Below are 15,538 nucleotides of genomic sequence, written 5' to 3'. Positions count from 1 at the left end.
GGTGATGTGCTGGGCCGGGGGGGTGGGGGGCGTGGGAACCCCGTGGGATGGCAGGGGTCGGTGTGTGACACCGGGGGACCCCGTGGGACACTGCGGGACACCGTGTGTGGCACTGCGTGGGACCCGGTGGGATGGTGTGGGACACGGTGGGGCCACACGAGACCCTGTGGGACCCCGTGGGACACTTGCAGGACCGTGTGTGGGACACTGGGTGACACTGCGTGGGACACCGTGGGACCCCATGGGACACTGCGGGACACCGTGGGACACTGCAGGACTTTGTGTGTGACACTGTGGGACACTACATGGGACCCCGTGGGGTGGCAGGGGTCTATGTGTGACACCAGAGGACCCCGTGGGACACTGCGGGACACCGCGTGGGATGCTGCGGGACACTGTGAAACTGCGTGGGACCCTGCGGGAGGCCGTCGGACGGGCCAGGGCTGCGGCTCCTGCAGCACCCGGGGGTCCGTTGGGGGTTCCGCATGGCCCCGTGGTGACCCCGAGCCCCCCGTCGCGGCGCGGCCTGGCCCGGGGGCGGGGCGGGGCGGGCGAGGGCCCGGCGCCGTCGGGGCCGCGTCCGCCCGCGGCTTTGTGTCCCCTCCGCCGCGCCGTCCGGCGGGCCGCCCGCCTCGTCCCGCCTCCCCCTGGCGCTGATTGGTCACCGCCCGCCTGTCCGCGCTGCCATTGGCTCGCCGGCCTCACGGGAGGGGCGGGGCGGCTTCCGGGCGGGAGAGCGGGGGGCGCGGTTGCCATAGCGACGGCGGGAGGGGCGGTGGCGGCGGCCCGGCGGGGCTCCGCCGGGGGCTGCTCGGTAACGGCGGGCGGCGGCCCCCGGAACGGCCGCTGCGGCCCCCGGGGCTGCGGGTGGGGGGGGGGGGGGGAGCGGCTCCCGGTGCGGACGGCCCCGGGAGGCCGGGCCCGGGCCCGCCGCGCCGCACCGGAGCCGCCCGGGGCCGGGGCCCGGCTCCCCGCGGGGGCTCCCGGGGCTGCTGTCGGCGGGCCCGGGGCGCCGCGGCCCCGTCCCCAGGCGGTCGCCGGCCGTGACGGGGCGCTGAGTGTGTCCCGGGAGGGGACTTCACGGGGGCGGCTGCGTGCGTGGGCTCGGTGCCGCCCGTGTCCGCGGCCGGCAGAGGCGCACCTTGCGCTCACCGGGGATTCCGGCCGCCTTTTCCACCGGCCGGAGTCACCGTGCCTGTGCGGCCGCTTCTAGGAACCGGGCCCTCGGTGTTTCTGGCCGACCCGCTCAGTTCCTTTTCTGCTTCGCAGGGAGCCGCCGGTTTTCACCATGAATTTTGAAGGGCTCGACCCCTCCCTCGCCGAGTATGCTCCCGCTCTCCACCCCGCGCTCGACCCCGTCCTGGACCCGCACCTGAACCCCAGCTTGCTGCAGAACGTGGAGCTGGACGCCGAGGGGGTGCCCTTGGAGGGCATCGCGGTGCCGGACTCGGTGCACATCGTGGAGGGCATGTACAGCGAGCTGCACACCGCCGTCTCCGAAGTGGGCGTCCCCGTCTCCGTCTCCCATTTTGACCTGCACGAAGAAATGCTGTGGGTTGGGAACCACGGGGTAGGTGCCTCGGGGCCGCTGTGAGGAGCGAGGCGTGCAAGGGGGCTGCCAGCGGCGCGGGTGCCTCTGCGGGTGTCACAGCCTGAGACCCGAACGCTGCAACAAGCTGGTTGCAAGCGGAGAGCGGCGCGGTGCTGGGTTGAGTCATAGCTGGAAAGGTCGGCTTGGAAACTGGGAGGTGTGCTGCGCAGATGCAGGGGGTTTGTGGCTGGAAGCGGCTGATGCGTCCTGGAACACGGGAAATGCTCAGGCTTATTTGTCTACCAAATTGCCTGCAGGTGTTTCCCAAGTAGCTTTACTGCCCTGACGTCTTGGGACAGTGGAGCTTTTTGGTTCTTTACTCGTGTCTGCCTACGAGGGAAAAGTCTGAACAATTTTCCGTAGTTCTGGGGACACAGAGAGGCAGGGAGTCCTTCGGGCTCCAGCCTGCCTCGACCAAGACTGGTGCAGAGGGGCGTTTGCCTGTGTCACGTCCAGCCAAAGCCGGGGTTGGGTCTTGATGAGCCTGTCCCGGGCTGCTTTTAGGGCCATGCCACCTCGTTCTTCGGCCCGACGCTGGAGCGCTACTCGTCCTTCCAAGTGAACAGCAGTGATGACATCCGGCAGATCCAGAGCCTGGAGAACGGCGTCCTCTTCCTGACCAAAACCAACCTGAAGTACATGTCACGGGGGGGCCTCATCATTTTTGACTACCTGTGAGTGCTTTGCTCTGGCAGCTGGGAACGAGGGGACAGTCCCAGCTTGGTAGAGAAGGTCCCAGCTTCTGTCCTCTCTCCTCCTCTGCAGCATGGATGACTCCGAGGACATGCACAGCCTCCTGCTCACGGACAGCAGCACTCTGCTCGTTGGTGGGCTGCAGAACCACGTGGTAGAGATAGACCTCAACACCGTCCAGGAGACGCAGAAGGTGCGGCCTGGGGCACCGCGTCCTGCGTGTGCTCTGTCCTGGTGCTCAACCCCGCTCACCCCCTGTTCTGTGTCCCTCCCAGTACACCGTGGAGGTACCCGGCATCACCATCATGAGGCAATCAAACCGCTTCTTTTTCTGTGGGCACACCTCGGGGAAGGTAACGCCATCCCCATCCTGCCTGGCAGCCCCACTGATGCTTGGGTTCCCCATGGGGTGCCCTCGATTCGGTCTCTGGCTTTTCCCAGAGCTCAGAGGGCTCCCAGGTGGCCAGCAGCTGTGCGCCCAGCACCCCTCTCTTACCCTCCCAGGTCTCCTTGCGGGATCTACGCACGTTTGTGGTGGAACACGAATTTGATGCCTACTCAGGCAGCTTGTCCGACTTTGATGTCCATGGGAACCTGCTGGTGACCTGCGGCTTCTCCAGCCGAATGAACGGCCTGGCCTGCGACCGCTTCCTGAAGGTGTACGACCTGCGCATGATGCGGGCCACCACCCCGCTGCAGGTCCACATCGACCCCTTCTTCCTCCGCTTCATCCCCACCTACACCTCCCGCCTGGCCATCATCTCCCAGACAGGTGGGCGAAGCCGCGTCCCTCACCTCCTCTCTGCCCCTTCTCAGCATCAAACCCCTGCGGGACGGAGCTGGCGGAGCGATCTGAGCCCAGCCAGGCGCTCCCCTAAGCGAGAGCTGTGCTGGGGTCACGGCGTCCTGCTCCCTGATGCCATCTTGCTCCTCGCAGGTCAGTGCCAGTTCTGCGAGCCCACCGGCCTCGCCAACCCGGCCGACATCTTCCACGTGAACACCGTGGGGCCTCTCATCATGACCTTCGACGTCTCGGCCAGCAAGCAGGCCCTGGCGTTCGGTGACTCGGAGGGATGCGTCCACCTCTGGGCCGACTCCCCGGAGGTCACCTTCAACGCCTACTCCCGGGAGACCGACTTCGCCCTGCCCTGCATGGTGGACACGCTGCCCCACTTGGACTGGAACCAGGACCTCGTGCCGCTCTCGCTCATCCCCGTGCCGCTCACCAGCGAGACGCTGCTCTCGGACTGGCCCGCTGCCAACTCGGCCCCCGCACCCCGGTAATCTGCCGGTCTCTCCCAGTAAAAAAAACAGAGTGGGAAAGCCGGTCCCAGCGGGGAGACTCTCCTGCCCGGGGCTGGGGGCAGCTGGGCGCCCCCCGGGGGCAGGAGCTGGGCTCTGCTTCCCGTCTCGTGGCTGGCAAAACACGAGATGAGAGATGAGTTCCCCCTCGCACAGCAAAACCGATGGGCAGGGCTGAAGGGAGCAGGGAACGGTGAAAGCTTCACGGTCCTGGGGGGAGATCCTGGTTCGGCCCCGGCTTCCTTCTGCATGTGTGGAAGCACTTTTCTTTTCTCTCTGCCTGAGCCCTGTCCTAAACGCTTGTGCTCGGCAATTCTCTGATGGAGCCCAAGCACTTTGTAGTGGCAGAAAATGAACCCAGAGGTTCTGGGGCAGTGAGTGAGGGGGAGGAACCGTCCTGTCCCACCGGTGGGTCCCTGAGTGCATCCAGCAAGGTTCTGGTGAAGCGACGCTGCCAAACGGAGCAGCCGCTGAGCACTGGCATGTTTTGTAGGCGAGCCCCTCCAGTAGATCCTGAGATTCTGCGTACCATGAAGAAGGTGGGGTTCATTGGCTACGCCCCAAACCCGAGGACCAAGCTCCGCAACCAGGTACCTGCTCTCAGGAGGGTGCTGAGCATCCCACGGCCCAGCTGCGCAGGACTCGGGGGGGTTCTGCCCTGAGGTCGGGGCAGGGGTTTGCTGCCTCTGGGACTTGCACCCTTTTGGTGCAGTCTGGGGAAGGACGGGGCTCCTGCTCGTGCTAAATGACCTCGGAGCTTTCTGCAGGGCTCGGGACAGGGCTGGGAGGGGCATTTCTCTGGCTGGGGATGTGCCAGGAGGCAGACGCGTGGTCTGGGCTCACCAGCTCTCCTGCAGTGTCAGAGGGTGAACCAGTGCTCGGCATTGGAGTCCCCCTGTCGGGCCAGAAGCCCGGTCCCTCGCTAACTCGCCCTGCGGTAGGAAGGGTTTGAGCTGTCCGGTCCGGAGGTTTAGGGCACGTCCCTGGTCCTTGGGAAAACACTGCTGTGTTTTGTCCTTGCCCGCAGCGCTGCTGTAGTTTCCCCCAGTGATAAGTCCCTAGTAACGAGGAAGGTGTGGAGGCCTCGTGCAGGTTAAGGGAGGGCCCCACTCCCTTCTGGTTTATTCCTTTGCTCATTCGGGGAGGCAGGAAAGCCCAGGAGTCGCTCGTGTCAGTACGTGGCGTGGTGCTTCACCTCAGGATTCAGCTGCTCTTCCTTCTCTTCCCCCTCGCAGATCCCCTACCGGTTAAAAGAGGCAGACAATGAGTTTGACAGCTTCAGCCAAGTGCCCGAGTCCCCGATTGGGCGAGAAGAGGAGCCACACCTCTACATGGTGGCCAAGAAGTACAGGAAGGTAGCCTCCCAGGGCTCCCAGTAGCCTCCCAGGGCCACGGCGGGGAGGGGGCTGGCAAAGAACCCTTGGTGGGCCCAAGCACCAGCTTACCAGTGTGGGGAGACACAGACATTTCGCAGGTGTCCTGTGCCACGGGAGGGCGTTTGTTTGGCACGTTGCGTCTCTCCTCAGGTCACAATCAAATACTCCAAGCTGGGGCTGGAAGATTTCGATTTCAAGCATTACAACAAGACGCTGTTTGCAGGCCTGGAGCCCCATATCCCCAATGCCTACTGCAACTGCATGATCCAGGTGGGAGATGCCCAGCCCTGCCCAGGCTGCTGCAGCCCCGGGACCGCTCCTGACAGCCCCGTCTCTGCCAGGTGCTGTATTTCTTGGAGCCGGTCCGCTGCCTGGTCCAGAACCACCTGTGCCAGAAGGAGTTCTGCCTGGGCTGTGAGCTGGGCTTGCTCTTCCACATGCTGGACCTGTCCCGAGGAGACCCCTGCCAGGTCAGCGGCTGGCCCAGGCGTGCTGTGAAGCAGCAGGGAGAGAGCACGGGGGAGCAGGGTGGTGCTGGGTTCTCAGGAGATGGCATCAGCCAGCGTGGAAACTCCTGTCATTTGATCTCTGTGACGTGCCGCTCTTGCCCCATCCCCAGGGAAGCAACTTCCTGCGGGCTTTCCGCACAATCCCAGAGGCTTCAGCGCTGGGGCTGATCCTGGCTGACTCGGATGAAGCCACAGGGAAGGTGAACCTGGGGCGGCTGATTCAGAGCTGGAACCGTTTCATCCTCACTCAGCTGCACCAGGAAACCCAGGAGCAGGAGGGACCGCAGGCCTATCGGGGGGCTGGCAGCAGGTAACTCCCTGGCCTGGGGGCAGGGAGGGGGTCTGGCTCTCAGTGGCTTCATCTGCCCCTCGGGAAGGAGCTTTTTTGCCACCTACATCTGCTCCAGGTGCCACAGGGGAGCGCACAGATCTGTGGGCTACAGCAGGACCTGAGCCCTGTCCCTCCCAGGCCCTGTGCAGGCAGGGCTGCGTGGATCCCCAGTGGTCAGCCCCCCGTACCACCCAGCCCTGCTCTGCAGGGATCGCTGGGATCCTGCTAACCCAGATTTTATTTTATTTTATTTTCCAGCAGCTTTGGGTCCTCGAGGGACTCGGTTATTGGGCAGCTGTTCAGCTGCGAGATGGAGAACTGCAGCATGTGTCGCTGCGGCAAGGAAACCGTCCGCGTGTCCTCCACGCTGCTCTTCACCCTCTCCTACCCTGAGAGCACCGGTAACGGGCAGGGCAGGGCAGGGCTTGGCAGCTGCCACGCTGCTGCTTTTCCCCTGGGGCAGGGCAGCCGAGCAGGGCTCGTTATCTGCGTGGGTGAGATGTGATTTTTCCAGGTGAGGGACACCTGCAGTGATGACCTCCTGCAGTTGTCTGGCCTGTGGGAGGCCCGGCAGCCGAGGCCGAGCGGTGGGTCTCCAACCAGCTGAGCTTTTGGCTACAGAAAGGCAGATTTGGGGGTTGACCTTCTCCCTGGTGGTTATGAGGAAAACCCCAGAGGTTTGGCTGAGCTGTATTGGTAAAGATTTGTGTGTTGGAAGGTGACGTTATTCTCCTTTCTCCCTCCAGAAAAGCCAGTCAAAGATTACGAGTTTGCCCAAATTTTAAAGCGAAGCATCTGCTTGGAGCAGAACACGCAGGCCTGGTGTGAGAACTGTGAGAAGTACCAGCCCACGGTGAGCCTGGGAGCGGAGCAGGAGCGCGTGGCGTTCCGTGAGCTGCGAGGGGGTGTGGGAGAGGGGTGTGAGTGCCCCATGCCTCGGGCGGAGCGGGGGCAGTTTCTCCATTAGTCAGTGGGGAACCTCCTGAGCGGATGCAGGAGATTCCGCTCCTAGCCTGGCCCGCAAGCCGGCGTGGCGCGGGGTATTCCCTGGGCTGCTGGGGCTGCGCGGTGCTGGAACATGGCTTGTGGGTCATGCAGATCCCAGCTGAAACCCCCGGGGCAGGGGGAAGCCCCCAGGAGCCAAGCACACCTGTTCTGAGACAGCCTCTGGGGATGCGGGAGCCTGCTCCCTGCCTCGGTTTCCCTTATTTGACCGCCAGCAGCCAGGAGCCTGTGGGGAGGGAGGCGGTGCTGTAGGCAAAGGCGAGGGGGAGGGAAGAGGATCGGGCTGTCCCAAATCCTGCTGTGAGCCTCCCCAGGGCTCTCAGCGCTGCCCTGCTTCCATCTCCCGCTCTCTCTGCAGGTTCAGACCCGGAATATCCGCTGCCTGCCAGACGTCCTGGTCATTAACTGTGAGGTGAACAGCTCCAAGGAAGCAGATTTCTGGAAGACGCAGGCTGAGGTGGGGGAGACACTTTGGGGCAGAAGCAGGCTTGTTCTCCCTGGCGCACAGGGTTTGCTGCGTGTCCAGTTCTGCGGAGGTGTTTTCCCTGTGATCTCGCTGTCTCTAACAGTCTCTTGCTCTCCACCCAAGCAGCACCGTACTTTATCTGCAGAGGACATGCTGGTATTTGGTCATGCTTGTAGCACGAGCTGTGCGTTTGGAGTCGGAAAAGCCAAGATCTCCTGCCGTGGCAAAGCTGACAGGACTACAGTAGAATCACACTTTCATTCCCCCAGCCCCCTAGGACCTAGGAGCAACGAGGCGGTGCCTGCTTCCCAGAGCACGGGCCCAGCAGAGCCGGTGGACAGTTGGGTTTCCCTTGCTGTCTTTTTCCCTGTCGCTGACTTTACAGCCCCTGTCTTTTCCCTGCTGCTGGTCTGGCTGTCACCCACGTGTTCCCGAGCCCGGCCTGTCACTCCATGCTGACACTTCCCTGTGTTTCGTTGCCAGTATGCGTTTCAGAGAGCCATGATGAGGAGAGGAGGCTTTGAGATCACCAAAGGCAAAGAAATCTCTCTTGGAGAGTGGTAGGTGACTGTTCTGAGGTGGCGGCTCAAGCTGAGCATTGCTCCTCCCAGCCTTGGGGAATTCAGGGCCGTTTCTCATTTCATAATGAGAATTTGATAATCTACCTATCTGTAGTTCTTGTGGGCCCTAAACTGGAACAGTCTCACTGCTGCTCTGAGACTGATCCTGCAGGGGTGCTCTGCACAGCATGGCGTTGAGATAACCCCGTGAACCCTTGGCCCTTGTTCCCCATCCCTTTTCGGATTGACAAAAGCCCCAGCACCACGCGTTGGCCCTTTTTGGCTGACGTAGCCGGCTGCCTTTCCCAAGGCCCTGCTCTAGGCAGCTGGGAGCTGTGCTGCAGCTCTGGCACTCCCTGTCTGTCCCGTGGAAGGTTTAGGAACAGGCTGGCTGATGGGTGGCTTGGGTGGTGCGGATCCTGCCCCCAGAGAATCTGGGCTAGGAGGCATCTCGTGACTCCCTCCCGCTCTGCCTTCTGTGATTCTCCTTGCAGGAAGGAACTGGGGAACCCCGACACGGGGCATTCGTATCCTTCTGTGGAGGAACTGAAGAACATTTGGATCCCCCACGCCATCAAGATGAGCCTGACCAAGAACAAGGAGCTAGACGTCTGCAACTGGAGTGAAAGCGATGAGGTAAAGGCTGACAAGATCCTCCTGGGGCTGCGTGGTCACGTGCACGTGGGGCTGCGGGAGCAGAACTGCTTCACAACCGCTTTCTGCTGAGTGTCTGTGGGCGAGAGATAAAGGGGTTGACTTGGAGACACCTCGGGTGAGCCGTCAGTGGCTTACGCATGGCCAGCCTGGAAAATTCTGCACGTCTGAGCGCGGGGGTTTGGGCTGGAGGTTTGGGAGCTGCCTGGAGGACAGATCGGGCATTTCCCTCGGGGCTGGTTCCTCCTGCAGCTCAGCCCGTCCGATGACCCCGACTCAGTGTACGTCTATGACCTCATGGCCACCGTTGTCCACATCCTGGACTCCCGCACAGGGGGCAGCCTGGTGGGGCACATCAAGGTGGGAGAGACCTACCACCAGCGGAAGGAGGTGAGGAGCCCTGCGGGACCTGTGGGAGCAGCCCTGCGCCCCGGGCACCCTGCCTTGCCCAGGAGTTCTTGCCCAGAGCTCGCTTAGGGAGCGGGTAGTCTAACTGACCCACTCCTAGGTCTCTTAGTAAGGCTTTGAGTGCGATTTATTGAGGATGTCAGGAAGTTTTCAACAGGCAAGTGCTTCTCAGGCACCTTATGGGGATGAGAGGGCTGAAGAAGTGCTCTTCCCACCCCTACTTGGGCTAGTTCCTCCTCCCCCACAGGCACGTTGCCAGCCTGCCCTTGTGGTTCCAGGTAAAAGGGCTGTGACCTCATCTTCCAGAGGAAAGGGGGTTGGTCGGGGCAGTTCTTTAATTTGGTGGAGATGCTCAAACCAGGAGTTCCCAGAGTATGTCAAGACTTCATCCCTCTCTGTTATCTGTTGCATCTCCATGGAGTGCCCGTCCAAGCCCGAGAGCTTCGCGTACGCTCGTCACCACCCAGGCCAGTGGGGGTTTCCCCACAGTGTCTCAGGAAGGGCGGGAGTTCCCACATGGCATTGTCACACCCCTCTTTCCCCAGTAACGAGGTAGAGGAGTCATTGCCTTCGCCTGTGGGGGAGGGTCCCTGATGCAGTGTCTCTTGCCAGGGGGTCACGCACCAGCAGTGGTATCTCTTCAACGACTTCCTCATCGAGCCCGTGGATAAGGTGAGTGCCTGGGGTGCAGCGGGGTCTGCCCTGGCCTCGAGTCGAGCTGGGGTGCGGGGGGTTTCCTGCTGGAGGTGGGAGCAGGTCCCTGCACGGCCCCCCCCTCCCCACAGTGCGAGGCGGTGCAGTTCGACATGAGCTGGAAGGTGCCGGCGATCCTCTACTACGCCCGGAGGAACCTCAACGCCAAGTACAACCTCGTCAGTGAGTGTCTGGGTGGAAGTGGCCGTGCGGCCAGTGCCACGGGCTCCCAGCTGATCGCCCTTCCCCTTTTCCTGCAGTCAAGAACCCCATCGAAGCCAGCGTGCTGCTGGCGGAGGCCTCGCTGGCTCGCAAGCAGCGCAAGTGTCACGCCACGTTCATCCCCCTGATGCTGAGCGAGATGCCGCAGGCGGGTGACCTGGTGGGGCTGGATGCCGAGTTCGTCACGCTGAACGAGGTCGGGTCCCTCCCGGGGGCAGGGAACGGGGCGGGGGCAGCTCCTTGGGGTGCCCCTGGTCCCACGGGCACTGCAGGAGCTGCCGGTCTCTGAGCTCTCCTCCCGTCCGTCGCAGGAGGAGGCTGAGCTGCGCAGCGATGGGACCAAGTCCACCATCAAGCCCAGCCAGATGTCGGTGGCCAGGATCACGTGCGTTCGTGGCCAGGGCCCTAACGAGGGCGTCCCCTTCATTGATGACTATATCTCCACGCAGGAGCAGGTAGGGGGCTGCTGCCTGGCTTTGCACAGCTCCCCAGCCCTACAGGGCTATCGCAGCCTGGCTGCTTTGCAACTCGGTGGAGGGGCACCCAGAATAATGTCAGCATCCTCCCTGGGATGCTCTCAGGGGAAACGGGGAGGGGGTGAAGCCCTCAGTCCCCCAGCACGGGCCCTGTCTCTGCAGGTGGTGGATTACCTGACTCAGTACTCCGGGATCAAGCCCGGAGACCTGGATGCCAAGATCTCCTCCAAGCACCTCACCACGCTCAAATCCACCTACCTGAAGCTGCGCTTCCTCATCGACGTGGGCGTCAAGTTCGTGGGCCACGGGCTGCAGAAGGATTTCCGTGTCATCAACCTCATGGTGACAGCGCTGAGCCCCCCTCCCCGACCATGGGCTGGGGGAGGCTCTGGGGGTCCACGGTCACCCTGGGGCTCGCCCCCCGTGGGTGCAGCCGTTAGCAGCCCCCTCTGTGCTCCGCAGGTGCCCAAGGACCAGGTGATCGACACCGTCTACCTGTTCCACATCCCGAGGAAGAGGATGATTTCCCTGCGCTTCCTCGCCTGGTACTTCCTGGGTTAGTGGCGGCATCCTCAGCGCGAGGAGGGGGTTGGTGGTGGTGTGGGGGGCTCTGCTCCCCCTGACCGAGCCTGGGGGGGGGGGGGGGGGGGCTCTGTTCCCCCAGACCTGAAGATCCAGGGCGAGACCCACGACAGCATTGAGGACGCGCGCACGGCGCTGCAGCTCTACCGCAAGTACCTGGAGCTGAGCCAGGGCGGCAGCGAGCCCGACGACTTCCGCAAGGTGCTGAAGGCGCTGTACGAGAAGGGCCGCAAGCTGGACTGGAAGGTGCCCGAGCCCGACAGCCAGAGCAGCCCCAAGCGTAAGGCGCCCCGGGAGCCCCCGTCGCCCCCCGGCCCCCGCCCCGCGCCCCCTCACCCCGCTTTGTCTCCGGCAGACGGCGCCGTGTTCCCCCCCGTGCTGCCGCTGTGACCGGGACGCCCCCAGCGCCGCCGCCTCGGGACTGGAACCAGCAGCGGGGCTGCCCCGGTGGGCCCGGGAGGGGGCAGCCCCGGGAAGCGGCCCCGCTCCCCCCCCCCCCTCCCGCCCGCTGGCCCGGGCGCCCCCCATAAAGCAGCCTCGGGCCCTGCCGCGCCGCCTCCTCCTTGCTGCGGGGATGGGACCGGGACCGGGACCGGGACCGGGAGGGGGCGGGGCCTGCAACGCGGAGGGGCGGGGGTAACAGCGGAGGGGCGGGGCCATGCACGGGGAGAGGGCGGAGCAGGCCAAGGGAGGGGGCGTGGTAGGTAGGGAGAGGGCGTGGCTCTTTAAAGGAGGGGTGTGGCTAACGGCTGAGGGGCGTGGCCAACAGTGGGAAGACAGCGGGACCGGCCAATGGAGGGGGCGTGGTCATGGAGCGGGGGTGTGGCTGAAAGGGGAGGGGCGTGGCCAGCAGCGCGATGGGCGAGGTCAGTAAATGGATGGGCGGGCAGCTGGGAGGGGCGGGGTCTGCATCAGAAGGGGGCGTTCCCTCTCCGAGAAGGGGGCGTGTCCCCCACAAGCCCCGCCCCCGGGGCCGATCGCCACGCGGGCCGGGACCTGTCCCCGCCGGGGCCCTCGGAGCTCTCCGCGGGCTGCCCCGGGCGCTGCCTGCGCGCCGAGCGGCACCGTCGCGGCCCCACCAACCGGGCCCCGCGCCCCCAACCGGCCCCGCCGCCCTCGGCCCGGCCCCGCCGCTCCCCTCCCCGAGCGTCTTCCCCCCGCAGAGGCCGGGCCGAGGGGGGGCGCCGGGACAGGCACCGCCGCGGGCAGCCCCGGGGGGGCAGCGCCGAACGGGCTCGGCCGGGCCCCGGCGGTGCGGGGCGGCCGGGGGGGGGACCGGGGGCAGCGAGGATGAGCGGCCGGGGCCCAGCCGCGCTCTGCCTCGCCGCGGCCTTGGCTGCGCTGCTGCCGGCGGTGTGTGCCCGGCGGGGACAGGACCTGCACTGCGGAGGTGGGACGGGACGGGACGGGACCGGGACCGGGAGGGAACGGGACGGGAGAGAAGGGACGGGAACGGAATGGGACGGGAGGGAGAAAACGGGACGGGAGGGGAGAGATGGGACAGGAGGGGATGGGATGGGAGAGGAGGAACGGGAGAGAATGGAACGGGGGAGAGTGGAACGGGATGGGAGTAAACGGAACAGGAGGAAACGGGACGGGATGGGAGGGAACGGGATGGGAGATAAAGAAAAGGAGGAGATGGGATGGGAGAGACAGGACAGGAGGGAACAGGACGGGATGGGAGAGATGGTACAGGAGAAACAGGGGAGAATGGAATGGGATGGGAGTAAACGGAACAGAAGGAAACAGGACGGGATGGGAGGGAACAGGATGGGATGGGATGGGAGAGACGGGACAGGAGGGAGGGGGACAGCTCAGCAGCATCTGGGATCTGCTTGGCACCCAGCACGGCTGCTGCTTCCCCTCCCTCACCCCAACTGGGGGCAGCCGGGTGTCCCCAGAGGGCCGCTGGGTCCCGTTCCCCGCACGGCTGCTGTCCTGCGTGGGCTGCACCGGTCCCTCCCTGCCACCAGTTTGATGGGGCTGGGGCTCAGCCGAAGCTGTTGGTTCTGGGCTGTTGATGTCCGCGTTCCCGCAGCGTGCCGGGCGCTGGTGGATGAGCTGGAGTGGGAGATTGCTCAGGTCGACCCCAGGAAAACCATCCAGATGGGCTCGTTCCGGATCAACCCCGATGGCAGCCAGTCGGTTGTGGAGGTGGGAAGTGTCCCGGCGGGCAGCTGCCTCGCTGCCGGGGGGCTCTGGGTTGGGGCCATGGGGGGAGCAGAGCTGGCTGGGGCGGCAGCCACACAGCGGGGGAGATGAGGGAAGGATTGGGCCCACGCTGAGGGCTCTGCGTGGCTTTGAGCCGTGTTTCTTGCAGGACATCCAAGCCTTTCCTGGAGCTCCCTGGCTCCCAGGGGAGGCGCTGGCCCAGCACTCTGGCTCTGCTGTCGTGCTCAAAGGCCTGACCCCGCTGCTCTCATGCTCGTCCCGCAGGTGCCCTATGCCCGCTCGGAGGCGCACCTGACCGAGCTGCTGGAGCGGGTGTGCGAGAAGATGAAGGAATATGGAGAGAAGGTGGATCCGTCTACACACCGGAAGAGTTACGTCCGCGTCATCTCCCACGATGGGACCAAGATGGACCTCTCTGGGGTCAAAATCGATGGAGATGTGGCTTCGAGTCTGAAGTTTGCGGTGCGTGTGGGAATTGGGTCCTCGGGGTGGCTGTCGCAGCTCGGTGGATGTCTTAGGCCATGGGTCCCCCCACGTGGCAGCCGCAGCCCTTCTAGGGATGGAGCTGGTCCCACCAGCTGCTCCCGGCTGCTTCCTTTGGCTCCTCCTGGGGCTGGGGGAGAGGAGGCTGCCCCCAGGTGGGCGCTGTCGGTGTCGTCTGACCCCCCCGGTTACCATTGCAGTGTGAGAGCATTGCCGAGGAGTACGAGGACGAGTTGATCGAGTTCCTGTCCCACGAGGCTGACAACGTCAAGGACCGGCTCTGCAGCAAGCGGACGGGTGAGCTGGGCTGGGCCATCCTGGGGCTGGGGCTCTCCGGCTGTCAGAGCGTGCTTCAGGGTGCTCAGAGCCCTCTCCAAGCTCCCCTCTCCCTGGGTAGGTTTCAGGACTTTCCCTCTCCAAGTTCCATGCTTGGAGCCTTCTGCTCCAGCCTGGCTTCTGCAGGCTGCTCCTGGGGCAAAGCTCTGGAGCCTGAGGGTTTCCCCCATGGCTCTGATGCCCCGAGCAGCCGCAGCTGCCCCGTGAGCTCTGGGCACGCAGATTCTCCCTGAAATCCTGCCGTCCCCCAGCCCTGCGGAGCAGCGTGCCTGTCGGTCCCCATGCTGCCGGCCCCACGCCTCAGGGAGCTGCCTGCAGCTTTTTTTGGGAGCTGTGCCTGGGCTGGCGCGCTGCCTGGGGCAGAACCAGGGCAGCTTCACCACCAGCTCCATTGGCTGCCCTGGCTCTGGGCTCCCCCCGCAGCCAATGGCCGGGCGCCCGTCCCACAGCGTCTCCCTTCCCGCAGTGCTATTTCTGGCCTGCAAACAGCGGGGTCAGGGCACGCTGCGACCTTTGTGCTTCCTTTATTAATGAACGTGGCGCGGTACCTGCCCCGTGGCACCAGGGTGGGGCCCTGCTGTGCCCCAAACACGTGTCGGTGGCAGCACCCGGTCCCGCGGGGCCACGCAGCGCTGCCGGCTGCTCCCGGGGCGCCCAGGTCGCAGGGGAAGCGCCGGCGCAGCGCCTCCGTTTCTCATTAACCACAGAACCGAGGGGGAAGTGCAGGTGTCCCCGGCGCGGGTCACGGCCCAGGCGCTCGGCGCATGGCTCGCCCGGGCTAACGGCAGCAACCGGCGCCGGCGGGGGCTGCGCACGGGGCTGTGCCGTGTCCTGAGCACGCTCACCTTTGTCCCCGCAGACCTGTGCGACCACGCGCTGCACATCCCGCACGATGAGCTGTGACGTGGACGGCCCCGGGCTGTGCCGACCCCTCTGCCGGTGCCGGGCTCCCTCCGGACGCCCCCGACCTCTCGGTTCACCTCATCCCCGCTGCCCCGGGAGCCGGGCGGCCCTGCCCCGGGTGCAGCCGTCGCCTCTCCCGGTCTGGTGCTCTCTCATCCTATTTATTCGCTGCCCGTCCGCTGCGGCACGGTGGGATGGGACACGTCCTCCTTCGTCTGGGAACATTTCGGCGGCTGAAGCGTGGCTCCGGGCAGGCCGCAGGCAGAGGCTCCTCCGCTGCTGCCGGGGGCCGCGGGGCGCCACGGGGGCTCCTGGGGGTCTCAGGCATCCAGGGCCGGATCCTGGGAGCCCCCCTCCCGGTCGCAGGGCAATAAACGGGGCCGTGCGGCGGCCGAGCCACGGGGCCCAGCATGGGCAGGTGTCGCTCCCTCTGTGCCTTCGGGGGGTGGGCGTGTGGCCCCAGGGTGGGCACAGGGTGTCCCCAGGGTGTCCCCAGGGTGCCCCTGTTCACCGAGGGTGGTGCTGGGGTGGCCGCCGTGTCACTGAGGTGCCTCCCATGACTCGGGCTCCTCTTCCTCGTGGCTCCCGGCTGCTTGGCCTTGGTGCCCAGCAGCCCCTGGCCCCGTGTCACCCGGCCTGGGGTGGCCGCAGGGCCCCGGCACCCTTGGGTGCTGCCCAGGGGCTCAGCCCAGGTGGTGCGGCCGCGCGGCGTCACCTCGGCCCAGGGCCGTGTCCCCTGGTGCCACCGCCCGGGGCAATGCCCTGGGGTCACCCCC

General features: G+C 65.3%; 2 protein-coding genes across 2 annotated transcripts; both read left to right on the top strand.

Annotated features, from left to right (window-relative positions):
• Window positions 1-775: 775 nt before the first annotated feature.
• On the top strand, window positions 776-11,297 carry PAN2 (poly(A) specific ribonuclease subunit PAN2). The gene is made up of 26 exons (XM_032204892.1): window positions 776-814; window positions 1,270-1,570; window positions 2,096-2,265; window positions 2,357-2,477; window positions 2,560-2,637; window positions 2,789-3,056; window positions 3,222-3,564; window positions 4,080-4,176; window positions 4,822-4,941; window positions 5,113-5,232; window positions 5,304-5,432; window positions 5,582-5,781; window positions 6,061-6,203; window positions 6,549-6,655; window positions 7,166-7,264; window positions 7,757-7,833; window positions 8,328-8,469; window positions 8,740-8,877; window positions 9,508-9,567; window positions 9,681-9,771; window positions 9,849-10,006; window positions 10,122-10,265; window positions 10,449-10,628; window positions 10,749-10,842; window positions 10,951-11,148; window positions 11,224-11,297. The coding sequence occupies exons 2-26, from the start codon at window positions 1,289-1,291 to the stop codon at window positions 11,256-11,258; spliced, it is 3,594 nt and encodes a 1,197-aa protein (XP_032060783.1). The 5' UTR covers window positions 776-814; window positions 1,270-1,288; the 3' UTR covers window positions 11,259-11,297.
• An 821-nt stretch (window positions 11,298-12,118) lies between these two features.
• On the top strand, window positions 12,119-15,176 carry CNPY2 (canopy FGF signaling regulator 2). Its single transcript, XM_032204791.1, has 5 exons — window positions 12,119-12,258; window positions 12,907-13,022; window positions 13,305-13,502; window positions 13,724-13,820; window positions 14,719-15,176. The coding sequence occupies exons 1-5, from the start codon at window positions 12,159-12,161 to the stop codon at window positions 14,760-14,762; spliced, it is 555 nt and encodes a 184-aa protein (XP_032060682.1). The 5' UTR covers window positions 12,119-12,158; the 3' UTR covers window positions 14,763-15,176.
• Window positions 15,177-15,538: the final 362 nt, after the last annotated feature.

The sequence above is a fragment of the Aythya fuligula genome, chromosome 29 (genome assembly GCF_009819795.1).
Source record: "Aythya fuligula isolate bAytFul2 chromosome 29, bAytFul2.pri, whole genome shotgun sequence".
NCBI classification, from domain to species: Eukaryota; Metazoa; Chordata; class Aves; order Anseriformes; family Anatidae; genus Aythya; species Aythya fuligula.
Note: the sequence above shows the minus strand (reverse complement) of the source record. Positions and strands in the feature narration are given on the sequence as shown.

Excerpts from the sequence above, each read along its gene's own strand:
- PAN2 (XM_032204892.1), top strand. The coding sequence starts at position 1,289 with ATGAATTTTGAAGGGCTCGACCCCTCCCTCGCCGAGTATGCTCCCGCT. Across the intron at positions 1,571-2,095 it reads TGTGGGTTGGGAACCACGGG|GGCCATGCCACCTCGTTCTT; the intron begins GTAGGTGCCTCG and ends GGCTGCTTTTAG. Across the intron at positions 9,568-9,680 it reads TCATCGAGCCCGTGGATAAG|TGCGAGGCGGTGCAGTTCGA; the intron begins GTGAGTGCCTGG and ends CCCTCCCCACAG.
- CNPY2 (XM_032204791.1), top strand. The coding sequence starts at position 12,159 with ATGAGCGGCCGGGGCCCAGCCGCGCTCTGCCTCGCCGCGGCCTTGGCT. Across the intron at positions 12,259-12,906 it reads ACAGGACCTGCACTGCGGAG|CGTGCCGGGCGCTGGTGGAT; the intron begins GTGGGACGGGAC and ends GCGTTCCCGCAG. Across the intron at positions 13,821-14,718 it reads GCTCTGCAGCAAGCGGACGG|ACCTGTGCGACCACGCGCTG; the intron begins GTGAGCTGGGCT and ends TTGTCCCCGCAG.